General features: G+C 45.1%; 1 protein-coding gene across 2 annotated transcripts; it reads left to right on the top strand.

Annotated features, from left to right (window-relative positions):
- The first annotated feature begins 1,154 nt into the window (after positions 1-1,154).
- pigh (phosphatidylinositol glycan anchor biosynthesis, class H) lies at positions 1,155-21,012 on the top strand. Of its 2 annotated transcripts, none has more exons than XM_060828314.1 (5): positions 1,155-1,389; positions 5,933-6,142; positions 10,151-10,231; positions 12,632-12,745; positions 20,173-21,012. In XM_060828314.1, exons 1-4 carry the CDS (start codon positions 1,216-1,218, stop codon positions 12,713-12,715), a joined length of 549 nt encoding a protein of 182 aa, XP_060684297.1. In that variant the 5' UTR covers positions 1,155-1,215; the 3' UTR covers positions 12,716-12,745; positions 20,173-21,012. The 2 variants fall into 2 exon arrangements, with proteins under 2 accessions (XP_060684297.1, XP_060684296.1); XM_060828313.1 differs by having other exon boundaries at positions 10,148-10,231.
- The last annotated feature ends 6,453 nt before the right edge of the window (positions 21,013-27,465 follow it).

Raw genomic sequence — 27,465 nt, 5'->3', positions numbered from 1 at the left:
GTCTGCGTGGGTTACTCTTCAGAGGGTTGGTGTGGACTGGTTGGGCCGAAGGGCCTATTCCCACACTGTAGGAAATCTAATCAGCCCACCTCCTCTATGCCAACCAAGTTTCTCAAACCAAACGAGTCCCACTTGCTTGTATTTGTCCCATATCCCTCTAAACATTTCCTACTGATGTACCTATCTAAATGTCTTTTAAAGTCTTGTAACTGTAATTGCATCTTCTACTTCCTCTAGCAGCTGATTTCACATATGAGCCACTATGTATTTGAAAACTTTTGCCACTCTGCTCCCTATTAAATCTTTCTTCGCATCTTAAAAATATGCCCTGTAGTTTTGAACTCACCCACTCTATTAACCTTATGTGGCTCTCAAAATCTTATAAACCTCCATAAGGTCACCCTCAACCTTGTACCCTCCAGTGGGTAAAAAGTCCCAGCCTATCCTTATAAGTTAAGCCCTCCAATCCCGGCAATATCCTGGTAGATACCCTGTATATTTAATATTACCCTTCCTACAGCTCGGCAACCAGAAGTGTACACAGTAGTCAAAAAGTGACCTCACCAAAGTCCTGCACAACCTCAACACGTCTTCCCAACTCCTATTCTCAATGGTTTGAGCAATGAAGGCAGATGTGCTAAATGCCTTAACTGTCCGATCTGAGATGCAACTTTCAAAGAGCTACATACCTGAACTTCTAGGTCTCTCTCTTTGACAACACTACCCAGGGCCCTACCGTTAATTGTAGGAGTCAAACTCTTGGAATTTGGAAGGTATAGTTTAAAGGATCTTTGAATTTCTGCAGTGCTTCTTGTAGGTAATACACTCTGCCATGACTGAGCATTGGTAGCATCAAGCTGAGTTGTTGGATTTGTACTTATCGAAGCATGTGGGGGGTACGACTTCACAGTCCTGACATGTCTTTGATGGGATAGGCTTTGGGGAGTAATCATAGTCCCTGACCTGCTCTTGTTTATTTATCAGGCAAGTCCAGTTGAGTTTCTGGTCAATTATTACCCCCTGGATATTGGTAGTTGGGTTTGGGGAGGGGGATGCAGTGGAAATGCAGCTTGCAGCAATTTGAAGTTGCTCCTGGCTGGTCAAGAGGGTGGCCTGTCTCTTTAAAAGGTCACGTGCTCCGCCCGGTCACGTGATCGGACACAGCCAACGTCCGCACGGCACGAGCAGCTCCAACCGGCGGCGGGAGCGGCAGACATGGCGTCGACTTTCACAGACCTGAACGGCCGCTGCATTACCCTCGAACAAACACACCACTCGCCGCTATGCCGCGAGTTTACAATCCTCTCCCCGAAGATGTCGCTGCGCTCGGTGCTGGGTTACACGGCCGCCGTTTGGTTGACCGCTTACGCCATCTTCTACCGCACTCAGGTGAGAGGGTGGAACCCCCTGGTAATTGGACGGGGTGCCGCTGACGTAATATTCCCCGCCCGTTTGGTTGGCCGGGACCGACTTGTGATTCGCTCACGCCCCCTTCCGTCAGAGGCTGGTGATGACCACCACCCTCGTTGGGCATGCCGATTGGTACACGCTCTTGTCTGTCAAGTCATGGTCACGCCCCTTCCACCGGGATGGGCTGGCCGATTGAACCAAGTTCCAGTCACGCCCACTCCAATATGGTAGCCAGGTCGATTGGCCCATGTTGCCGTAAGTCAAGGCATGGCAACGAGCCATCGACCGTATCCGGCAAAGCGATTGGCCGATATCCCTGTCAGTCAAGAACTAGTACCGCTCCATGCACAGTGTTGGCCAGGCAGATTGGTCAATGCTCCTGTCGTTCAAGGACTGGCGTCGCCCCATATACGGTGTCGATCAGGCCGATTGGTCCATGTCACTGTCAGTCAAGGTATGGTCACGCCTATTTTCATGCACTGTCCGAGGGGGGAGGCGGAGACATTTTGATTCCCCACATGCGCAGTACCCTCACGGGTAGATGCTCAGGTAGGCAGTGTGCTCAGAGGGACATGTCAGGTTTCTGAACCTGGGAATATCAGTTTAGGTTTTGGTCAATGGATGTTGATAGTGAGGGGCTCAGTGGTGGCAGTGCCATTGAATGTCAGGGGTTGATGGTTAGATTCTCAAGTACCAGCATCAGATTGTTAGTCCTGATCTATATTAATGACAATAAACTTAGATGCACAGGGTGTAATTTGTAGATTACTTCCAATTTTTTTTGTCATGCTGTGGACAGTGGAGAGGATAAGACCTCAAGAGGACCTAGGCAGAATTATTGGATGGATATAAAGCGGATGAAATTTAATATGAATAAATCTGTGGTGATGCAATTTAGATTAGATTACTTACAGTGTGGAAACAGGCCCTTCGGCCCAACAAGTCCACATCGACCCGCCAAAGCGCAACCCACCCATTCCCCTACATTTACCCCTTACCTAACACTACGGGCAATTTAGCATGGCCAATTCACCTGACCCGCACATCTTTGGACTGTGGGAGGAAACCAGAGCACCCGGAGGAAACCCACGCAGACACGGAGAGAACGTGCAAACTCCACACAGTCAGTCGCCTGAGTCGGGAATTGAACCCGGGTCTCAGGCACTGTGAGGCAGCAGTGCTAACCACTGTGCCGCCCACAATTTAATAGGAGGTGATATAACATAAAGGTCAATTTCTAATATAAGCAATTAAAAATGGTATGGGTAATTATCATGGGGGATTTTAATCTACATGTCAATTGGTTGATCCAGCTTGGTTAGATTAGCCTTGAGGAGGAGTTTGTTGAGTTATCCAAGATTGCTTTCTTGAACAATATACAATGGAACGACGAGGGGGCAAGCTATCCTAGATCTCGTCCTGTGTAATGAGACAGGAATAAGAAATGACTTTGTTGTTAGGGATCGTCTTGGAAGGAGCGATTGAATTTAGAAAACAGATGGAGCGTGTGAAGATAAAATCCAATATCAGGGTCCTGTGCTTAAACAAGGGAGACTACATTTTGGGAAAGTAAATCTTAGCAGGATGTATACGCTTAGTGGTAAGGTCCTAGGGAATGTTACTGAACAGAGAGATCTTGGTGTGCAGGTTCATTGTTCCTTGAAAGTAGAGTTCCAGGTAGATAGGATAGTGAAGAAGGCGTTTGGTATGCTTTCCTTTATTGGTCAGAGTATTGAGTATAGGTCTTTGTTGCGGCTGTACAGGACATTAGTTAGACCACTTTTGGAATATTGCATTCAATTCTGGTCTCCTTCCTATTGAAAGCATATTGTGAAACTTGAAAGGGTTCAGAAAAGATTTACAAGGACGTTGCCAGGGTTGGAGGATTTGAGATATAAGGAGAGGCTGAATAGGCTGGGGCTGTTTTCCCTGGAGCGTCAGAGGCTGAGGGGTGACCTTACAGTTGGACCAAAGGATCTGTTTCTGTGCTGTACATCTCTAACACTCTATGACTGTATAAGGGAGGACGTGACTAAAGTAGACTGGAAACAAAAGCTTTATGGTTGGACAGTTGACAAGCTGTGAAGGACTTTCAAAGCAATTACTCAAAGTGCTCAGCAAAAGTATATTGCAGTGAAAAGGAAGGATGATAAGAAAAGGGGTAATCTGCTATGGGTGTCTAAGGAAATAAGGGAGTCTATCAAATTGAAAGAGAAAGCCTTACAAAGTGGCCAAAATTAGCTTGAAACTAGAAGATTAGAATAGCTTTAAAGATCAACAGAAAGCCACACAAACAACTTTAAAGAAAAGTAAGATAGAACATGAGAAAAAACTAGCACAGAATATAAAGTTAGATAGCAAAACTTTCTATAAATATATAAAATGAAAAAGATTGGCTAAAGTAAGCGTTAGTCCTTTAGAGGATGAGAAGGGGCATTTAGTCTTGGGATATGATTGAACAGGTATTTTCTATTGGTCTTCACATTGGAGAATAGTAATAACATGCCAGTAAGTGACACAGAGACAAAGGTAGGTGAGGACCTGGAAACAGTCATTATTACTGAAGAGGTGGTGTTGGGCAAGCTAATGGAGCTAAGGATAGACAAATCTCCTGGCCCTGATGGAATGCATCTCAGGGTACTAAAAGAAATGGCAGGAGAAATAGCAAGTGCACTTGTGCTAATTTCCCAAAATTTGCTTTGACTGGGGCAGTTCCTGCAGATTGGAAAACAGCAAATGTGATGCTGCTGTTTTAAAAGGGAGGTAGATAAAAGATGTGGAATTATAGACCAATGAGCTTTACCTCTGTGGTGGGGAAGATGCTTAAGTCTATTATCAAAGAAGAAATAGCAAGGCATCTTGATAGAAATTGTTCTGATGGACGGACGCAGCATGGGTTCAAGAGGGGCAGGTCATGCTTAACCAATGTTTTGGAATTCTATAAGATATTTTGAGCAAGGTGGAGAACAGGGACCCAGTAGATGTGGTGTACTTAAAATTCCAAAAAGTCTTCAACAAGGTCCTGTACAGGAGGCTGCAGCATAAGGTAAAGGTACATGGCATTACTGGTAAAGTATTAGCGTGGATAGAGGATTGGTTGACTAACAGGAAGCAGAGATTGGGGATAAATGAATGTTATTCTGGTTAGCAATCAGTAACTAGTGGTTTGCCTCAGGAAACAGCGGTGGGACCGCAATTATTCACAATTTGTATAGGTGACGTGGAGTTGGGGACCACGTGTGGTGTGTCACACTTTGCAGATGACACTAAGATGAGTGGCAGAGCAAAGTGTGCAGAGGACAGGGATACATTGAGGGAGTGGGCAAAGGTCTGACAGATGGAATACAATGTTAATAAAGGTGAAGTTACTCTGGTAGGAGTAACAGTGAAAAGGACTATTATTTGAATGATAAAAAATTGCAGCACACTGCTGTGCAGAAGGAGCTGGGTGTCCTTGTGTATGATTCACAAAAGGTTGGTCTGCCGGTGCGACAAGTAATTAGGAAGGCAAATGGAATTTTGTCCCTCATTGCTAAAGGGGCTAAGTTTAAAAGCAGGGAGGTAATGTTACAGCTGTACAAGGTGTTGGTGAGGCCACACCTGGAGTACTGCGTGCAGATTTGGTCTCTTTACTTAAGAAGGGATGTACTGGCACTGGAGGGGACGCAGAAGAGGTTCACTAGGCTGGTTCTGGAGTCGAGAGGAGAGGCTTGTGAGGGTAGATTGGGATTATAATCATTGGAATTTAGAAGAATGAGGCGGGATCTTATAGAAACACACAAAATTATGAAGGGGTTAGATAAGGTAGATATGGAGAGGGTGTTTCCATTGCCAAGTGAAACTAGGACAAGAAGGACTAGCCTCCAGCTTAGAGGGAGCAGATTTAGGACTGAATTCAGAAGCAAGTTCTTTAGAGGATTGTGAATCGATGGAATTCCATGTCTGGTGAAGTAGTTGATGCTACTTCAAAAAATGTTTTTAAAGTTAAGATTGATTTTTTTTTAGCAATGAAGCAGGTAAGGGTGATGGCGGGACGGCGGGGAAGGGTGGTGGCGGGACGGCGGGGAAGGGTGATGGCGGGACGGCGGGGAAGGGTGGTGGCGGGACGGCGGGGAAGGGTGGTGGCGGGACGGCGGGGAAGGGTGGTGGCGGGACGGCGGGGAAGTGGAGCTGAGGCCATGAAAAGATCAGCCATGATCTTAGTGAATGGCAGAGTGGGCTCAAAGGGCCAGATGGCCTACTCCTGCTCCTAGTTCATATGTTCTATCATATTGCAAATGCTGGAGCTCAGCAATAAAGACAAAAAATGCTGGCGAAACTTATCAGCTCTGCCAGCATCTGCAGAGAATGAAACAGAGTTAACGTTTCAGGTGTGTGTGACCTTTGATCCGAACTGGGAACTGAGCTGGTGAGCACTTGCAGCATTTTCCGTTTCCATTATTGGAATGGAACTGGAGTTGGAATTCTGAACTGTCTGCAGGAACTACACTGATATTGTGTGTTGGAAATTGCTTTTTTGCAGAACACTTCAGTGCTGTCAGCTTCAATTGTTTTGACTCTGGTTGGGATGATACTGCACCTTCATTTATTTAAGATTGATCAGGAGTCGGTGCTGATCATTGGATCGATTGGAGTTCAGATGAACACCTTGTATGCCTCGGGCAGAGAGAGCGTGAGATTCATTGAAATGAAGAAGGTGAAAGATATTGTGATCAACGAAGCCATTTATATGGTAAGTGGGGCAGTTACTGAAACTCAGCTGCAGGGAAATGACAAATATGGTACCTGAAAATGAAGGATTGTTTAAATGTTTGAGAACATTCCACATATAAACGGGTCAGTACTGGAGGAACTGCATCAGGAATGTTTTTTTACTTTCTATTACCTGCCTTTAATGTTGTAATGAACAAACCACATGAAATGTGCAAATTGCATAGTTGTTTTCAGAACAAAGGCCAGGATAGGAACGCACATTTGTACAATGCTTTTCATGACTTCAAGTGTCCCAATTTATTTTTTCTTTTGGACATTGGGTAAGTCACTTTTGGAATACTGCGTGCAATTCTGGTCTCCCTGCTATAGGAAGGATGTTCTTCAACTTGAAAGGGTTCAGAAAGGATTTACAAGGATGTTGCCAGGGTTGGAGCGAAGGCTGAGGGATGACCTTACAGAGGTTTATAAAATCATGAGGGGCATGAATAAGGCAAGGTCTTTCCCTCAGGGTAAAGGAGTCCAAAATGAGAGGGTATAGATTTAATATGAGTGGCAAAGCAGTTAAAAGGGACCTAAAGGGCAACTTTTTCACGCAGAGGGTGGTGCGTGTATGGAATGAGCTGCCGGAGGAAGTGGTGGAGGCTGGTACAACCTCAGCATTTAAAAGGCATTTGGAAGATACATGAATAGGAAGGGTTGAGAGGGACATGGGCCAAATGTTGCCAAATGGGACTAGATTAATTTAGGATATCTGGTCAGCATGGACGAGTTGGTCTGTTTCCATGCTGTCCAGCTCTGACTCTAAGTGTGCTACTGTGTATTGGGAGTCTCCATAATCTTACCAGACAAATGGCCACTGTCTTAGAGAGAGAGAGAGAGAGAGATGACTAATGATGACTTAATATCAGGGCCACCATTCCTGAGGAGTGGGGAGAAGTTGAGGAGGTAATGTGGGGATTGAACCCATGGTATTGGCATCACACTGCTTTGCAACCCAACCGTCTAGCTGACTGAGCTAAACTGATCCCCATGGGGGCACCTAACTGGATGTGAGATGCCATTTCTGGAGCTTCTATTACTGAGAGCTCCGAACTCTCATCGGCCAGGGTCGCTCCTCCACTCAGTCTCAGCTGATTTCCTGCCTCCCTCGAAACTCGCAAAACTTCTAACTTCTCCCAATTTTGTCAAAGGACCTGTAATGTTAAACTCCGTCTCTTGCTGCTCAGATTCTGCATGACCCCTAGATTGTTCCCAGCATTTTCAATTTTTATCTCCAGATTCCCAAGATCCACAGTATTTTGTTTCTGGATCCATTTGTATTTAAATGTATTGAAATGCCTCTGAGTTGAATTTTTAAAAATTAATTTGTGAAGTATTAAAGGGATATAGAAAAAAATGTAAATCAGTAAAACGGAAGGTTGCAGAATTAGACGCAGTCGGTGAAAGAATCTTTTGAACGTTATGAAGTGAGTAGTTGCTCATTGAAAAGGGCTGGGGTGGGCTGAATAGACAGGATCCTGGAGGTGAGAGCTGGAATGTGAGAGAATGTGACAGATGGGGCAAGGGAGGGGAGGCGGGAATAGAAAGTCTTGTCGGAGTGTCAAAACGGAAACCGTGTAGGAGGTGAAAAACAGATTGTTTTAAAAATTAAAACAGGTAGAGGGGAAAGATCTGGATGTAAAAGAAACAATTTAAAAATGAGTAAACTGGAGGGCGGAAGGAAGATTGCAGTTCACGAGGTGGGCGGGGGAGTGGCGCCGATAAAAGTGAAAGTGAATTAGCTAAGTGTTGGAAAAGGAGAAAGTTGCACCGCTGTGGGGAAGAAAGACCATTTCTCATTCTAACAAAGTTAAAAATCGCACAACACCAGATTATAGTCCAACAGGTTTAATTGGAAGCACACTAGCTTTTGGAGTGACACAATCACCTGATGAAGGAGCGTCGCTCCAAAAGCTAGGGTGCTTCCAATTAAACCTGTTGGACTATAATCTGGTGTTGTGTGATTTTTAACTTTGTACACCCCAGTCCAACACCAGCATCTCCAAATCATCATTCTAACAAGTAATGGCTGAGGGAAATTGGTACTTAAAGCAAAATTCTGGAAACATCACGCAGTGTCTCAGAAAAGTTATGTGGAATTAAAGTTTCTGGGCCTCAGGCTTTCACCCAGTTGATATTGACTGATTATCCTGACCTTGCTGCTCTGTGTGAAGTGGCTGTGGTCATCAGGCAGTGTTGTTGAACTATACAGGCCCTTTCATACACTAAGTGAAGGAAGTGAAAGTAATAAAACAAGCAGCTGCAGATGCTGGGCGATCTGAGACCACAACGGAAATCGCTGGCAAAACTCAGAGGGCCTGGCAGCATCTGTGGGAATAAAGCAAGTTGATGTTTCCGAACCAGCTCTGATGAAGAGTCACTGGACTCAAAACTGCTTACTTCTCACAGATGCTGCCAGACCCTCTGAGTTTCTCCAGGAACTTGTGTATTTGCGAGCGAAATCAAATCACGGCTTTGATCCAAATCTGGATAAAAGTGTGGAATTCTAAAGCTGAGATATCAGGCAACATTTAACCAAATGAGGAATCCTGATAAAACAGAAATGAATCGAGATTAAAAGGAGTGATTGGAGTCATACCTAAAAAGTGGATAAATGTTTGGTAATAATCATGCCTAGGAAGTCTGATTGTTCAGTGTGTATAATCCCTGCTTCCATCATAGTAATGGCAAAGGCAGGTGTGTTCATTATATGGCCAAACAGGCTGGGAGCAACTGGGTAAATCCTTGCAATTAATTCCAGTGGAAGGCAATAATAGAGATTCCTGGTCATCCATACTATTTTCCCATAAATTGGAGTCTCTGTCATCAATTCCCATAACGCACATGTGTTTGTTGCTGCAACAACTCCTGACTGAGTTGGGTGTGTGGGAGGTACGGGTGGTGGCGGACGTGACACTGGCTTAGCTGACTGGTGGCTAGTGGGGACCACCAGCATGAAGTTCAATCCCAATGGGGAATTTGGGACCTGCAGTAATGAGTTGACACTGTGTGTTGGTACAATGTAGAAGATCTTTTATCCGAAATGCTCAGGACCAGCTGTTTTTCAGAATTCGGAATTTTTTGGTTTTCAGAATGTGTCAGTTTAATGGTGAAATGTTAAAAAAAATCTTAGCAGAGAAGCAGATTTCTGACTAAGAACATGCTTGGCCAGGCTCTTCCCCCGCCCCCCCCCCCCCCCCCCCCCCCCCCCCCGCCCCACATCACATCTGGGTGACATGCATCGAGTGGGTGTCGACTTGGGTCAACTGTTTGCTCACCAAACAACTTTGTTAATGAGAAAAAAACCTGCGGATTTCAGAGCTTTTCAGTTTTTGGATGTTCGGATAAAGGATCTTCTACCTGTACTACCTTTTGCGCAAAGTGCTCCTGTTGTGCTGCTCATCTTGAGGTTTCATAACATTACAGATGTTATATAAATTATAAGTGACTGTTGTTGGGTGGTCCTCCTAACTGCTAATCAATCTATTTCACCAGGCTAATGCACTCGACCCCATGGTCTGCAACTGTTCCGTTGATTACATCCTCATAACATCTTGGGGACTGCAGTCCATGCTTGGATGTAACCAGGCAGAGTTTTAGGGGTAATGCTTGTCATAATGTTCATGCTAGGCTATGGATATCTCTGCAAACAATAGAGAGGCTCATCGCATCTCGTGCCACCATCGCTAAATTCCAACTCACCAGCGATGTGGGGGCTTACCATTGACCAGAAACCCAACAGTTCAACCACATGCATAACTGTGGCTGCTAGAGCAGGTATTTTTATGGCTCACCTCTTGAATCTTCAAGCCTCCCTTTTACCTCTGAGGTATAATGAAATGTCCTTCACTTCCCTGGACAGATGCAGCTGCAACATCTTTGCCAGATGTTCTGTAGCAGTCCCAGAGGAGTCTGTGTTTGGGAAAGGCTGGGGGATGGATGGGGTGAAGCCGGTTGTTGAAGATTATTTGTTTCTTCCTTGCAGCAGAAAGTTATCTACTACCTGTGCATTCTGCTGATCGACCCCGGAAACCCCAGGGGAGTGTCCGAGGTGGTGCCAGTATTCCAGGTAAAACATGGCTAGACCCAACAATTGAGAGTGTAAATGATGATTTCTCCCTCTCCCTCTTTCCTTTACCACCCACCACCTCAAAGGGATACACGAGGCACTGACTTTTCCTCCGAAACTCACTCAACTGCTGCTCTTTTTGTAAGAGGGAGTGCTAAACTGTGAGAAAGATTGCAGCCAAGTTTGGCCTTGGCTCTGACTGCTGCTGTAGATGGGTGCAGGTTCGCTTATCAATTATTGAGAAATGAGGTGGGCTTTCTCCACCCCCCCCCCAACCTTGGTAAATGAAAGCAACTTCCAACAGCAGCAGCACCATGCTTTCAATTGGGCAATATTTACCACTGAGCTTTATGATCAAAGTTTTCAGTCAGAGAGGTAGCAGGCATTTATAAATTGTACATCATGCCTTCAGGCCATCCCAAATGCTTTTCAGGCAATGTCTTAATTTTAAAATGCTGCAGTGAAATTGGTACGTTCCCACAATCGGCAGCATGGTAATGAACACACCATCCGTGTGAGTGATGTTGCTTGATCTGGCCAGGGCAACAGGGAGAACACTCCTGCTGCTGCTCTTGGAATATTGCAGTAGGTGTTCTCCATTTTGCTCAGTCCTGAGTGTGCGTTGCCATTGTGCCTCGGTTTAACATTTAGACCAGCTCCCCGCTCTCCCCCAACCCCCACAGTACAGCATTCCCTCAGACTGTGCTGGAGAGTCAGCTCAGACTCTGCTCTCTGGAGCTCCCGTAAGCTTCGAACTCAGAAGCATGAAACATCAGAGCTGGACTTAATCCTATTCTTGCCCAGTCTGGTTCACAATTAAGGTTATTAGGAGGCTCTTGCGGCACCTCTGATCCAGAAGTCCTGGGTTCGTGTCCCCAGTGCTCCAGAGTATGTAGTAACATCACTGAACTGGTTGATTAGAAAGATCTGTATCTTAAAATCAGAAAGCGGGCTAGACCTGCGATCTTGCAGATTCTGAGATTTGATGTCGCTCCACATTCAGGATTCAAGGAGCAGATATTGGAGACTGATTGACGTTATTGAGGAAGACCACTGTCATTGATCTGACACTGTCACTGTCATATGTGAGGATGGAGGACCAAGGGGAATCATGAGGGAAATGAATTGAAGAAGAATTCCAGGGAATGTGAGGAAAGGGGGCGAGATTAACTAGGGAAGAAGGAAACATATTTATAACTGTTCAAAGTAGGGGTAAATTTTAGGGTACTGGGACTTCCCTGCTCCTCCTTCGCTCACCCCCTCCCTCCCTCCCTCTCTCTCACCCCCTTCCTCCCTCTCTCCCTGTCTCTCACCCCTTCCTTCCCTCCCTCTCTCTCACCCTCTCATTGTTTCGCTGTTAGTCTCACCCCTTACCTCACTCACTCTCTCACCCTACCCCACCTTTCCCTCCTGTATATTTCTGTCTGTCTGTTTCCCTCAGCTACTTGGTGATCTTGCCTTATCTCTCTGTGTAGCCAGCTGAGTTCTCCCTCTTGTTCTCTGTAGCTTGATTGTTAATTCATTTCCTCTCAGTCATGGTGACACGGTAGCTCAGTGGTTAGCACTGCTGCCTCACAGCGCCAGGGACCCAGGTTCAATTCCACCCTGCCCGTGTCTGCATGGGTTTCCTCCCACAATCCCAAGATGTGCAGATTAGGTGGATTGCCCATGCTAAATTACCCATAGTGTTCAGGGATGTGCATGTGAGGAGAATTGTCCATGCTAAATTATCCATAGTGTCCAGGGATGTGCAGGGTAGGTGGATTAGCCATGGGAAGTGCAGGGATAGGGTAAGGGGATGGTGAGCCTAGGTGGGATGCTCTTTGGAGGGTTGATGTGGACTCTGGGCCAAATGGCCTACTTCCACACTGTAGGGATTCTGTGATTCTCATTGTCTCTGTATAACCTGCTGTATCTTTTCCCCAATTTCTACTCCCTCTCTGTGTCTATTGTCTCGATTGCTAAACGTTCCTGTATGGGGTGGTGATCTTTCTTTCCCTCTCCTCCTCTGTACTTTTAGTTGCACATCTGGGTCTCGCTCTCACTATATACTGGTTCCAGTTCTATGTTGACATACGTTATTCGGTGCCCGTCCACTCAATGTGTTTGCTAAGTGCTGTGGCCAGTGGGTTATTGACTGCAATCTGGATTCTGGGCAGCACATCTTCAAAAATATTAAAAGATTTGGTTTTGATGGGGAAGGGTTTGCTAGTTGTGTGAGGAAGCGATTGGTTTATAACTGCTTGGTATGTTTCAGTGTTGCTAGCACTGTGTCTAAGATACACCTGAGATCGGAGAAGGTCGTGTGGATCCCTCTGTAGCTCCGAGCTATGTGGAGGAGCTTGGGGAAGGGGAGGAAGTCCTCAGGTTTCTAACCCCACTCCACCTCCTTTTTTCAAGAGTGCCAAGCCACGTCTGGACTGTTTATCGCAGGTGTACAGAAGCTGCCAGGAAATCCTACAACAGACACAGGAGGAACAGTGACCGAGTCAAGGAAAGGCCCTGTTCTGTCAGGTAATGGCACACCCGTCCTCCATGCTCGTATTCATTGACAGTAGAGTGGGCTGCATGGGATTGATGACATGCGATTTTCCTCACCCGGTAAACTTGACCAAATCATAGAACCGTAGGATATCCACAATGTGGAAGCAGGCCGTCCAGCCCATTGAGTCTACACCAACCCTCGAAACAGCATTCCCTCCCAGACCTGGCCCCTACCCCTATCCCCATAAGTCTGCATTTCCCATGGCTAACCAACCTAGCCTGCGCATCCCTGGACACTATGGGCAATTTAGCATGGCCAATCCACCTAATCTGCACATACTTGGACTGTTTGAGGAAACCGGAGCAGCCGGAGGACACCCACGCAGACACTGGGTGAACACGCAAACTCTACACAGACAGTCGACCGAGGCTGGAATCGAACCTGGGTCCCTGGCCCTGTGTGGCAGCAGTACTAACCACTGAGCCACCGTGCCAATATTGAATTATACCCAGTGCCAATTTGAAGAGAAGTTAGATTTTTCTGAGAAGGCTTGGTGAAGGGCTACATTGTACCATGGCTGGTTTTCTGGCTGTGCTCACCTGGTATCCTTTTGAGTATAAAGGATTACTCATAGGATTACAGAAAAAAAAATAAGACCATTTCACCCCTTGTATCCTTGATTGCTGAGAGAGAGAGAGAGAGAGAGCTGTCCAGCCTAATCCTGCTTTTCACTTTTCTTGCTTTGTTAGCCCTGAAGGTTAAATGCAGGTCCACAATACCTCTTGCATTCAGCTCGCTTTCAGACAACGAGTTCCAGAGTCTGCTCAACTTTTCTCTAATCCTTTATCCAGTCTTTCCTTACAGTTACATTTCACCAGCCGTAGTCACACAGCACAATCAGTCCAACTTGGTGGATTGGTTCAGGCCATCTATGTTTCTCAAACTGAATTAATCTCCACTTGCCTGTATTTGGACCATATCCCTCTAAATCATCTAACAGTCCAAATGTCTTTTGAACTTGATTCTACCACTTCCTCTGGAACTTCTTTCATTATACACCCTCTGGGTGAAAAGGTTGCCCTCAGGTCCCTTTTAAATTTGCCTCCTCTCAACTTAAAAATATGCCTCCTAGTTTTGAACTCACCCTCCCTAGGGAACAGACCTTGGCTATTTGTCTTATTTAGTCCCTCATGATTTTATCAACCTCTTTAATGTCACCCCTCAACCTCCTATGTTCCTGTGAAAAACAATCACAGCCTATACAGCTCTCCTTCTAAATCAACCCTTCAGTCCTGGCAACATCCTGGTAAATCTTTTCTGAGCCCTCTCCAATTTAATAATATCCTTCCTATAGTAGGGTGACCAGAATTGTATGCAGTACTCCAAAAGTGGCCTCACCAACGTCTTGTAACAACCTCAACCTGATGTCCCAACTCCTATACTCAAAGGCCTGAGTAATGAAGGCAAGCGTGCTAAACATTTTCTTAACCCCCCCCAGTCTAGCTGTGATGCAACTTTCAAAGAATTATGTATCTAAGCCCCTAGGTCTCTTGGTTCAACAACACTAGGCATTAAGGTGGACAAGTCCCCAGGTCCGGATGGGATCTATCCCAGGTTACTGAGGGAAGCGAGAGAGGAAATAGCTGGGGCTTTAACAGATATCTTTGCAGCATCCTTGAACACGGAGGAGTTCCCAGAGGACTGGAGAATTGTTACCCTTGGTTAAGAAGGGTAGCAGGGATAATCCAGGTAATTACAGAGCTGTGAGCCTGACGTCAGTGATAGGGAAGCTACTGGAGAAGATACTAAAGGATAGGATATACACCCATTTGGAAGAAGATGGTCTTATTAGTGATAGGTAGCATGGGAAGGTCATGTTTTACAAACCTAATAGAACTCCTTGAAGAGGTGACAAAGTTGATGAGGGAAGGGATGTAGATGTCATATACATAGACTTTAGTAAGGCCTTTTATAAAGTTCTAGGAGAAAGTGAGGACTGCAGATGCTGAAGATCAGAGCTGAAAATGTGTTGCTGGAAAAGTGCAGCAGGTCAGGCAGCATCCAAGAAGCAGGAGAATCGATGTTTCGTACATGAGCCCTTCTTCAGGAACCTTTGTAAAGTTCCCCATAGTAAGCTGATGGAGAAAGTGAAGTTGCATGGTGTGCAGGATGTACTAGCAGGATGGATAAAGAACTGGCTGGGCAATAGGAGACAGTAGTAGTGGAAGGGAGTTTCTCAAAATGGAGACCTGTGACCAGTGGTGTCCCACAGGAACCCATGCTGGGCCCACTGTTGTTTGTGATATACATAAATGATTTGGAGGAAGGTGTAGGTTGCCTCATTAGCAAGGTGGCAGATGACTCTAAGATTGGTAGAGTAGCAGACAGTGAAAGGAACTATCAGAGAATACAGCAGAATATAGATAGATTGGAGAGTTGGGCAGAGAAATGGCAGATGGATTCAATCCGGGCAAATGCAAGGTGATGCATTTTGGAAGATCCAGGTCAAGAGCGAACTATACAGTAAAAGGAAAAGTCTTGCGGAAAATTGGTGTACAGGGAAATCTGGGTATTCAGGTCCATTGTGCTCTGAAGGTGGCAATACAGATCAGTAGAGTGGTTAAGAAGGCATATGGCATGCTTTCCTTCATCGGACGGGATATTGAGTACAAGAGTTGGCAGGTTATGTTACAGTTGTATAAGACTTTGGTTTGGCCACATTTGGAATACTGCATACAGTTCTGGTCGCCACATTACCAAAAGAATGTGGATGCTTTGGAGAGGGTGCAGAGGAGGATATTGCCTGGTATGGAAGGTGCTAGCTACGAAGAGAGGTTGAGTAGATCAGGATTACTTTCATTGGAAAGGAGGTTGAGGGGTGATCTGATTAAAGCCTACAAATTCTTGAGAGGTGTAGACCGGGTAGATAGCAAGAAACTTTTTCGCAGAGTGGAGGACTCAATTATTCGGGGTCCCTAGTTCAAAGTGAGAAGGGAAAGGTTTAGGGGAGATATGCGTGGAAAGTTCTTTATGCAGAGGGTGGTGGGTGCCTAAAGCGTGTTGCCAGCAGAGGTGGTAGTGGCAGGTATGATAAAGTCATTTAAGATGTATCTAGACAAATACATGACTGGGCAGGGAGCAGCAGGATACAGATCCTTAGAAAATAGGCAGCAGGTTTAGATAGAGGCTCTAAACCGGTACAGGCTTGGAGGGCCGAAGGGCCTGTTCTTGCGCTGTAAGGTTCGTTGTTCTTTGTACTGCCCAGGGCCCTACCATTAACTGTATAAGTCCTGCCCTTGTTTCTTTTACCAAAATGCAATAACTCTTGGCAACATGACACTAAAGTCGGTAGAGTTGTGGATAGTGCAGAAAGAGAGAGACATAGATAAGCTGCAGAGCTGGGCTGAGAGGTGGCAAATGGAGTTTAATGCGGTAAATTGTGAGGTGATTCACATTGGAAGGAGTAACCGGAATGCAGAGTACTGGCCTAATGGTAAGATTCTTGGTAGTGTAGATGAGATCTCAGTGACCATGTACATAGATCCCTGAAAGTCGCCACCCTGGTTGATAGGGTTGATAAGAAGGTGTACGGTGTGTTAGCTTTTATTGGTAGAGGGATTGAGTTTCGGAACCATGAGGTCATGTTGCAGCTGTATAAAACTCTGGTCTGGCTGCACTTGGAGTATTGTGTACAGTTCTGGTCACCACATTATCTGAAGGATGTGGAAGCTTTGGAAAGAGTTCAGAGGAGATTTATTAGGATAATGTCTGGTATGGAGGGAAGGTCTTATGAGGAAAGGCTGAGGGAAGAAGGTTGTTTTGTTAGAGGGAAGAAGGTTGAGAGGTGACTTTCTTGCAACATATAAGATAATCAGGGGGTTAGATAGGGTGGACAGGGAGAGCCTTTTTCTTCAGAAGGTGATGGCTAGCATGAGGGGACATAGTTTTAAATTGAGGGGTGCTTGATATAGGACAGATGCAACAGTAGTAGACTCGCCAACTTAAAGGGCACTTAAATGGTCATTGGACAGGCATATAGAGAATGGAATAATGTAGGTTAGATGGGCTTCAGATTGGTTTCACGCGGCACGGTGGCACAGTGGTTAGCACTGCTGCCTCACAGCGCCTGAGACCCGGGTTCATTTCCCGACTCAGGCGACTGACTGTGTGGAGTTTGCACGTTCTCCCCGTGTCTGCATGGGTTTCCTCCGGGTGCTCCGGTTTCCTCCCACAGTCCAAAGATGTGCAGGTCAGGTGAATTGGCCATGCTAAATTGCCCGTAGTGTTAGGTAAGGGGTAAATGTAAGGGTATGGGTGGGTTGCGCTTCGGTGGGTCGGTGTGGACTTGTTGGGCCGAAGGGCCTGTTTCCACACTGTAAGTAATCTAATCTAAAGTTAGCACAACATTGAGGGCTGAAGCGCCTGTACTGCGCTGTAATGTTCTTAAGATTAAGATTAGATTAGATTACTTAGTGTGGAAACAGCCCCTTCGGCCTGACAAGTCCACTCTGACCCGTCGAAGCGCACCCACCCAGACCCATTCCCCTACATTTACCGCTGCACCTAACACTACAGGCAATTTAGCATGGTCAATTCACCTAACCTGCACATTTTTGGACTATGTTAACATTTTCATTAATATCCTTTGTACCTTTTTGGGAGGTGATCCCATCGTTCCTGGATTGTTCCCAGTACTCTAGCTTGGCCTAATTAGTGTTTTGCACAGTTCGAGCACAACTTTGCTGTGTCTTGACTTCTTCCACCTAATGCCCCTTAACCACGTTAGATACCTTCAGAGAGCTCTGGGCATGCACTTTAAAGTCCCTGTGTTCCTCTAGGCTTCGCAGTATTCTGCCATTCCTTGCCTTGTTTGTCCTCTCTATCCTGCTCAAATGCATTGCATCATACTTCAACAGTTTATAAATATCCATTGCCATGTTTCTGCTTCTCTCCCTAGTTCATTGATATCTTCCTGCAGATTGGGGATTCCTTTCTCTGCCAATCACAGGATTTGTTTTATATCAGCTACAATCCTTTTAATCGCGTTCCCCACATTTAAATCTAAGCCAGCGATAAATAACCACAAAGATATCAAATATCCAGGAAGGGGTCTGTGCAACCCCACAGTAATACTTTTCCAGTCAAGTAATACCCATCCTGCACCAAACCAATTTTGTATCCAATTTGACATTGCCTCTTGGCTCCTGTAGGTTTTTAGTTTTCTATCCAGTGTGTACACAAGACCTTGTCAAAAGCCACTGCAAAATTCATCTAGGAAATGTCCAATGTGCTGTTCCCATGGCCCCTTCTTACTATACAAAAAATTAATGAACTGAAAATGTGTTGCTGGTTAAAGCACAGCAGGTCAGGCAGCATCCAAAGAACAGGAAATTCGACGTTTCGGGCCAGAGCCCTTCATCAGGAGGCTCTGGCCCAAAACGTCGAATTTCCTGTTCCTTGGATGCTGCCTGACCTGCTGTGCTGTAACCAGCAACACATTTTCAGCTCTGATCTCCAGCATCTGCAGACCTCACTTTTTACTCTTTCCCTTAATGAAAACATGTTGACTGTGCCTAATTAATCTGTACCTTTCTACATAATTTATACTGTCCTTCACAACTTGTTCCAATAATTTGCTCAGCACTGATTTTAGTCTGACTAGCCTGTAATTACTGGCTCCCTTTTAAACTAATGGTATGTATTAGCAGTCGTGGGCAACGTGCCTGAAGCTAAGGAGAATTGGAAAATAATGGTCAGAGCCTCCTCAATTTCCTCCTTTACTTTTTGAGCAATGGCAAATTATTTCACTTTTTGTGAAGACAAATACAAAGTGTTCATTAAGACCCATGTCTGTGTCATCCTTTTCCATACAGAAGATACATTCTCGGGCTGTAACCCTTGATCATCCTTTTGCTCTTTGCATATTTTTAAAACAAAAATCCAAGACGCTCACACCAGAAGTTGCCTTGTGATAACTTGGCTGAGTTTAACTAGGGTAGTAAGGGAGCTGATGCAGGGCTACAGAGGAGAAAGAGAATTCCTTTTCCTTACTATCCAGTGGAAATTTCATGACAACGAATGTCAGCTAAGGATGAAGTTGAGATTAAGTTGCCTGTGCAACCTTCTAAAAAAAGAACCCGGCAATTTATTTTTTTAGATAGCAACACGTAATAGGAAGCTCCTGGGGAGTGTTGTCGAACAGAGACCTGGTTCTTTGAAAGTGGAGTCACATTTAGACAGGATAGGAGAGAACATGCTTGCCCTTATTGGTCAGTGCATTGAGTATAGGAATTGGGGTGTCATGTTGTACAGGACATTGGTTATTTCACTTTTGGAATACACTGTTCAGTTTTGATCTCCCTAATATAGGAAAGATGTTGTGAAACTTGAAAGGGTTCAGAAAAGATTTATAAGCTTGTTGGAAGGTTTGAACTATAGGGAGAAGCTGAATAGGCTGGGGCTGTTTTCCCTGGAGCTTCAGAGGCTGAGGGGTGACCTCAGTGGTTTATAAAATCATGAGGGGCACAGATAGGGTAGATAGACAATGTTTTTTTTTAAGATTACTTACTTACAGTGTGGAAACAGGCCCTTCGGCCCAACAGGTCCACCCCGACCCGCTGAAGCGCAATCCACCCAGACCCATTCCCTTACATTTACCCCTTCACCTAACACTACAGGCAATTTAGCATGGCCAATTCACCTAACCTTTTCCCTGGGGTGGGGGAGTCCAGAACTAGAGGGAATAGGTTTAAGGTGAGAGGGGGAAAGATATAAAAGGGACCTAAGGGCAATTTTTTTCATGCAGTGGGTGGTGCATGTATGGAATGAGCTGTCAGAGGAAGTGGTGGAGGCTGGTACAATTACAACATTTAAAAGGCATCTGGATGGGTATATGAATAGGAAAAATTTAAAGGGAGATGGGCCAAATGCTGGTCGATAGAATTAGATTAATTTAGGATATCGCAGCTGAGATTCTGTGCTGTTCAACTCTATGGCCTCAATGTATTGAAACATCCCAAGGCATGTCATGTTTGTAGGTTGTAAGTGTTTTAAAAATTAATTCATGGGATGTGGCCCGCGCTGGATGGACAGCATTACCTGCACATCCCTGGTTGCCCACCGCAAACCAGTGTATTGGGATTTATGGAGCATCTTGGAGGAGGAATGAGAATAGCTGAGCAGCCCTTGGTGTCCAGTCTCGTGTTAAGGATAGTGAGATACCTGAGATTGGCTGGTCATCATAGAACTCTACCCCAGCCAGAGACTGAGAGAGGTGAGTGGTAAATCCCATCCAAGAAACACCAGGCCCGTGCGTGAATTTCAGTAAGTGGAGTTTTAGAGTTAAACTTTGAGTGTTGTTCCAGAAAGTAATGCTCTGGGAGTGAATCATGTTTCGGGTGGAGTATGCTCGTGTTGTTGAAATTGACCTCAAAGAGGACTTCTTCTCTAAAAACAGGTGCCTAAAGGAAGCCCTCGACCTGTCAAATGATCCTCAGCAGCCAGTGAAGAGGACACAGCACTTCCCACTGCTGTCAGCAATGTCATGGAAACGACCCCACCAGGTCGTAAACATCATCAGGTGCTGGCCATTGGAAATGACATCCTTGTTGTTGGCACACTTCACGAAAGAAGGACGTTGGCATAGCCACAACGTATCAGACGCAGGGCAGTTGGATGCAATTACAGACTGATGCTTCTTTGTTCCTCATGCCCACCAGGGTGACATAGACTTTCCAGATATTGCACCTTTCACAGTCACGCGATCTGCCAGCACACAAGTGAAGTACTTACAAAGTGAGGTTGCTGTTGTAACGTAGGAAGTGCAGTAGCAGTTAAATGTGCAACGATATGCTGATAATTTGATAATCAGTCTAAACTCATGCTGATTGAAGAATAAACAGTGACTTGAACACCAGAGAAAACTGCCTTGCTCTTCTTTGAACTAGAATCTTTTATGTCCATCTGCGAGAGAGAGAGAGAGAACGCTGCACTGTGGTGGAGAGTCACCCTGGTATCTACAATCAAGTTTTGAGATTGGAACTTGAGTGCACCACCTACTGACTGGGAGCTTAGAGTGCTGTTACTAAATGAGTGACAACCACTGGTAACAATCAGCAACAGGATTTATTTCTGGAGACCTGTGCCTAACATCTCATGCAAATGTACCCAGTATTGTCCTGAGCAATTTTATTGCCACAATAAATGGTGGGGATGACTGTATAAATAAAATAATGGAGAGGTCTGGTTATTAGGTTAGTTGTGGACCCTCTGGTGACCACATATGTTGATAAGTGAGTGAGCATTAAAAGATTTGTGAACTTCAGCTCGTGTTGTTGCACCCTGTGGTTCAGGCTGTGTTAAGAAACCACATAGTGGTCACTGAATTTGTGACCAGTTCTGACAGAAAGCTGTCTGCAAATGGATATCTTTTAAAATGTTTTGTGGCTATTACATGGAATTCACCGCATTCAGCTGAGTCCAGGAGCAGCTAACCAAATACTCCTTTGTTTCAACTCTCCTGGATTTTAATCCCCTTGTACGCCTGTCCTCTTACATTGCTAAATATATATTTGTGTGCGCGTGTGACACCATGAAGGTTGTTGTGTTAACAAGTCTTTCCTATCCAGCTAGTTAGGTGATAAATGTATCTTGTTGCAACAAATTACTGCAGATGCTGGAATCTGTACTGAAAACAGCAGATGCTGGAGGTCAGACAGCATCCATGCAGAGACAGCAAGCTGATGGTTTCACTCCCCTTCCGAGCTGAAGTGAGGTGTGGAGGGGGCAGCATTTATGACATGGTGGGGGGTGTTGGTGGGGTGCAGATTGCTGCTAGAGAGGTGTTGATTGTTCACATTAAGTGATCGGGATGTGAGAATGTATCTTGCTCTTTGTTTAATCTAAGAAAACATACCAAAAGGATCAGCACTGGGTCCACTACTTTTCGTCATTTACATAAATGATTTGGATGTGAGCATAAGAGGTACAGTTAGTAAGTTTGCAGATAACACCAATATTGGAGGTGTAGTGGACAGCAAAGAAGGTTACCTCAGATTACAATGGAATCTTGATCAGTTGGGCCAATGAGCTGAGGAGTGGCAGATGGAGTTTAATTTAGATAAATGCAAGGTGCTGCATTTTGGAAAAGCAAATCCGAGCAGGACTTAGACATTTAATGGTAAGGTCCTAGGGTGTGTTGCTGAACTAAGAGACCTTGGCGTGAAGGTTCATAGCTGCTTGAAAGTGGAGTTGCAGGTAGATAGGATAGCGAAGAAGGCGTTTGGTATGCTTTCCTTTATTGGTCAGAGTATTGAGTACAGGAGTTGGGAGGTCATGTTGCGGCTGTACAGGACATTGGTTAGGCCACTGTTGGAATATTGCGTGCAATACTGGTCTCCTTCCTATCAGAAGGATGTTGTGAAACTTGATAGGGTTCAGAAAAGATTTACAAGGATGCTGCCAGGGCTGGAGGATTAGAGCTACAGGAAGAGACTGAACAGGCTGGGGCTGTTTTTCCTGGAGCGTCGGAGGCTGAGGGGTGACCTTAGAGGTTTATAAAATCATGAGGGGCATGGATAGGATAAATAGACAAGGTCTTTTCTCTGGGGTGGGGGAGTCCAGAACTAGAGGGTGAGAGGGGAAAGATATAAAAGGGACCTAGGGGGCAACTTTTTCACACAGAGGGTGGTATGTGTATGGAATGAGCTGCCAGAGGCAGTAGTGGAGGCTGGTACAATTGCAACATTTAAAAGGCATCTGGTTGGGTATATGAATAGAAGGGTTTAGAGGGATTTGGGCCAAATGCTGGCAAAGGGACTAGGTTAGGTTAGGATATCTGGTTGGCATGGACGAGTTGGACCAAAGGGGCTGTTTCTGTGGTGTACATCTCTATGACTCTGAGCAAATTCTTCATAGGCTTAAAATGTAAATTAAGTGAGACTTACAGAATTGACAAAACACATCCTATCTCAATTGTAAAACATTAAATTGGTTACAGGAGGAGTGGGAGAGTGCGAGGCATCATTTCACCCCTCCTCGTCTGCCTGTAACAGACGAGGAGAGTGGAATTAAGAGCAAGACCAGATCAGCGATGATCTTATTGAATCAGAGCAGGCTGAAGGGGCTGAATGGCCTACTCCACACCCTTTGTTCCTATGTCATAGAATCATTCAGCCCAGAACAGATCCATCGGTCCAACCAGTCCATGCTGACCATAATCCCAAACTAAACTAGTCCCATAGGCCTGTGCTTAGCCCATATCCCTTTTCTATTTATGAATGTATCCAAACATCTTTTCCATGTTGTGAATGTACCCATATCCATCACATCCTCTGGAGGTTCATTCCACACACGGGCCACTGTTTGTGTAAAACAGATGCTCTTTATTTAGTGATCTGGAAAGTATGAAAGCACTGGAAGCAACTGGAAGAACTTAGTGTGGGCAAACAAGAACACAAAACACTTAACCTGCTCCAGTATTCCATCCAGTTCACTGAAACCAGATTCTCAGACAGGAGGAACAAAGCCCTAGAGATCTACAGCACAGAAACAGACCCTTCTGTCCAACTCATCAATGCCGACCAGACATCCTAACCTAATCTAGTCCCATTTGCCAGCAGTTGACCCATATCCCTCTAAACCCTTCTTATTCATATACCCAACTGGATGCCTTTTAAATGTTGTCATTGTACCAGCCTCCATCACTTCCTCTGGCAGCTCATTCCATACATGTATCACCCTCTGCGTGAAAAAGTTCTCCCTTAGGTCTCTTTTATATCTTTCCCCTCTCACCCTAAACCTTTGCCCTCTAGTTCTGGACTCCCCCAAAAGACCTTGTGTATTTATCCTATCCATGCCCCTCATGATTTTATAAATCTCCATAAGGTCACCCCTCTGACACTCCAGGGAAAACTGCCCCAGCCTGTTCAGTCTCTCCCTATAGCTGAAATTCTCCAACCCTGGCAACATCCTTGTCAATCTTTTCTGAACCCTTTATTTCAATCTTCCACTTCATTTCTTTTGAAGGGAAGTGAGGAAGCCCAATTATTTCCACCTTTCTTTTAAATCCCATTATTGTCACCTTTCCTGATGGGAGGTGTGACGGTTAGGTGTGTTGGCTGTAGCATGATTACATCGCCAACACTTCAACTGCTGTTTCTGAAGCGTGATTGTTTTATAACGCGGGGTTGCACGACCAAATTGTTATAGACAGACTGATTGTGGAACGAGTTCTGAGATTACTCAGAATTACAAATGGCTGTCAAATGAATAGTGGAAATTTGTGTTGTGGGTCATGAGAGATGCCGTATGGGTGTGGTGATTGTAGTGGGAAGGGTTATTATGTGAGTGAATAATAGGTGGATTGCGAGATGGGATAGTGGGGTTTGTGATGGAATGTATGAAGCCTCATTGGATGACTAAGGTTTAGTGTCGAGGTGCTGAGTGTGTTTTGGGATAGCAGGGTAAGAGCCAGTCAGTCTACAGCTGTTGGAGTAAAATGCCAGATGGGTTAGAGCACTTTACTTTCCCACAATTGCTCTACTAATGTGTGGAGTGCTGTATCGGGGTTGAATTATTTCCATTAGTAAGTTGCTCTTAAACCATGGCTCTCTTTTTATTGCTACTTCAGCTCAGTGACTCCCAGCATGGGCAACAGAAGTAGCTGCTGGATGTGAGTTCTTGCTGCTTTTCGTTGGTACCTGAAATTGATAAATTAGCTGCATAATTCAAAATGGTGGATAAGGTGAATAATTTTCCTTCATATCAAGGTCGCAGTTGTTAAAAAGTGACACCAAGGAGTCCTAGGCAAATCAAGCCAGTGGTAATTGGGGAAGACTCCAGCGTGGAGTCACAAGGGAAGATGGTTATGGTTGTTGGAAGCCAATCATCGAAGCCTTGCAGAATTTCCTTTAGGGTAGATATTTTTAACCAGGCACATTGTGCAACATCATAGATCTGGCGGGGTCTGTGACCCTTCTTCACTCTGTTTTCTCTTCACAGTTCCTGCTGTCAGGTGTGTCGAGTTTCTCCCAACAATTCCCATTTTTGTTTCCGATTCCCAGCATCCACAGTTGTTTATTTTACATTAAGAAGCATCTCTGGAGCAAGTGGGACCTGGACCCGGGCCTTCTGTCCCAGAGGTAGGGCATCACCACGGAGTCACATCAGCCTTGCATTCCCTCGGGGTTGATGTTTTCTGGTCAGGATCATATCCCTAAGCCCAACCATTGTCACCTGCTGCATTAATCTTCCTTTATCGTAAGGTCTAAAGTGAGGGGATATTTACAGGGTTCAGTTCCACATGCAACTGTTGAAATAATGATGCATGTACCAGGATCTGGAAAACACTTGTGCCATAAAAGGACCACTCAATAATCATCTCCAAGAAGAGAAAATCTAGCCAGCTCCCATTGACGTTCCATACGGTTTTTAGCTGAATCTCCACCATTAACATTTCTGGGGGTTAACATTGACCAGGAATGTAATTGCCATATAGATACTGTAGCTATAAGAGGAGATTAAAAATGTATTTTCAGACAAACTGTGAAACCACTGTCTACAAGGCACAAGTGTGATGGCGTACTCTCCCCTTGCCAAGAATGAATGCAATTCCAAAAACACTCAAGAGGCTTGACACCCATTCAGGACAAACGTGGAAGATAGGAACAGGAGGAGGCCATTCAGCCCTTCGAGCCGTCTCCACCATCATGGCTGATTGTCCATCTCAGTACCTTAATCCTGCTTTCTCCCTATAACCTTTGATCCTGTTCACCCCAAGTGCTATACCTAGCTGCCTCTTGAAGACATTCAATGTTTTGGCATCAACTACTTCCTGTGTTAATGAATTCCACAGGCCCACCACTCCTTGGGTGAAGAAATGTCTCTTCATCTCTGTCCTAAATGGTCCACCCCAAATTCTCAGACTGTGACCCACCTGGTTATGGACACACCCACCATCAACAACATCCTCACTGCATCTACCCTGTCTACTCCTGTTAGAATTTTGGAAGTCTTGGTGACATCCCCCTGTTATTCATCTGAACTCCAGTGAAAACAATCCTAACCTCGTCAATCTCTCCTCACGCATCAGTCCCGGCGTCCCCAGGATCAGCCTGGTAAACCTTTGCTGCACTCCCTCGAGAGCAAGAGCACCCTTGCTCAGAAAAGGAGTCCAAAACTGCAAGCAATAATCTATTCAATCAAATATTATTCCCTACCTTCCCTGATGCACAGTAGTGTACTATATTCAAGATATCGTGCAGCAACTCACCAAGTCTCCAAGATGGCGGCAGAGCAGGACTCCTGAGTTGGAGCCCACCTGCTCAATGCACCTTTATTTTCTTTTTTATCCCCTCTCTCTTCACTTTTTACCTCCCGTTCTCAGCGTGGACTCGAACTCCCGACCTGGTCTGGTTAGGGAGGGCTGTTATTTTGAACTCTCACTTCTCTATTTTTCCAATCTGTTGTCGGATTTTTCATTTTCCTCATCTCCCCCCCCCCCCCCCCCCCCCCCCCCCCCCCCCCCTCACCGGCAAGAATTTGTGTGAAATAATCTGTACCTTGGAACCTAAGATGGGGCACCGTAAGTGACGAATTGTAAACTTTGCACTGTACTCCATGCAAGCACGTGACTGTAAAACTAAACCTAAAGAAGTTCTCAGTTTTTTTGACCAGTTTTGTAAAGTAGTTCATGGGAACATTATTTGGGGTTGGGAATTCTATCATCATTACGTTCATTGTGGTTGTGTTAAAATCCTGGATCTCCCTCCTTAACAGCACTGTGATAACACCCACTTCCTGCACATTGTCACAGTTCAAGATGGTGGCTTTCCTCCCCACTACCATCTCGGGGACATTTAGGAATAAGTAATCAGTGGTGGCCTGTCAGTGGTACGACTACATTTTAAAAAGTGACAAAGATACAAAAAAACAGAGTGCATAGATTACTTTGCATGGTTCCAGATCATTGTTTTGCATAATGCACCTTTACTGCCTTACACATCAGCTAAATATGGGTTTGATGCACCAGTTGCTAAAGGTCAGAAACACCTTTTCTGAGTAACGAGAGTAGAATGGCTCTCCATTAGCAGTTGGCAAGACGCAGATATGTTTGTGTTACCACTTTTTATTTTGACTACTAGCAGTCATAGATGGAGGGTGTGTGGGAACATTCCAGTATTACCCTCTTAAATCACACAATGATTCCCAAAAATACAGGCAACTGCTCAGATTTAAGTGTGAAAATCACAGTGTTCACTTCCAACAGTTAGAATAAATAAGAGGTACAGTACATTGGTATAACCATTCACAGAAATGGGTTTGTCCCTGTCACATTCAAGTATTCAATAATATATTATACAGTGTGGTGTATTTACACTCACACACACAATTGTCAGGGATAACACTCTGTGTTCTATGAGAATGCCATTTGTTCTGTGTCGGCTTTTAGGCTTTGTACCGATCTTTGAACAGAAAAGGTCATCTTCAAGTCTCTGTGAAAGAACAAAGTGGTTAAAGAATGCTACACATCTCGTGGTGACAAGCTTCACCTGTGGCTGTATGTGAAGGAGTCGCTAGCGCAAGTCTTCACTGGTCAGGCCTACTGCCCTACACCAACAGGAAACAAAAGGATCACTCAGTGGCTGAGTCAGAGCCATGAGAACAGCCACCAGCTCAAGTGGGCACCTGCAGTTCACTACAAAACGGTTTCTTCCCCAAATAAAGCCTCAAGCCCACGCCACGCACATTT

The sequence above is a fragment of the Hemiscyllium ocellatum genome, chromosome 8, assembly GCF_020745735.1.
Source record: "Hemiscyllium ocellatum isolate sHemOce1 chromosome 8, sHemOce1.pat.X.cur, whole genome shotgun sequence".
NCBI lineage: Eukaryota > Metazoa > Chordata > Chondrichthyes > Orectolobiformes > Hemiscylliidae > Hemiscyllium > Hemiscyllium ocellatum.
This window is presented reverse-complemented; position numbering and strand designations above follow the sequence as displayed.

Coding starts and splice junctions, on each gene's coding strand:
- pigh (XM_060828313.1), top strand. CDS start 1,216: ATGGCGTCGACTTTCACAGACCTGAACGGCCGCTGCATTACCCTCGAA. Junction 1,390..5,932: donor CCATCTTCTACCGCACTCAG/GTGAGAGGGTGG, acceptor GCTTTTTTGCAG/AACACTTCAGTGCTGTCAGC. Junction 6,143..10,147: donor TCAACGAAGCCATTTATATG/GTAAGTGGGGCA, acceptor TCTTCCTTGCAG/CAGAAAGTTATCTACTACCT.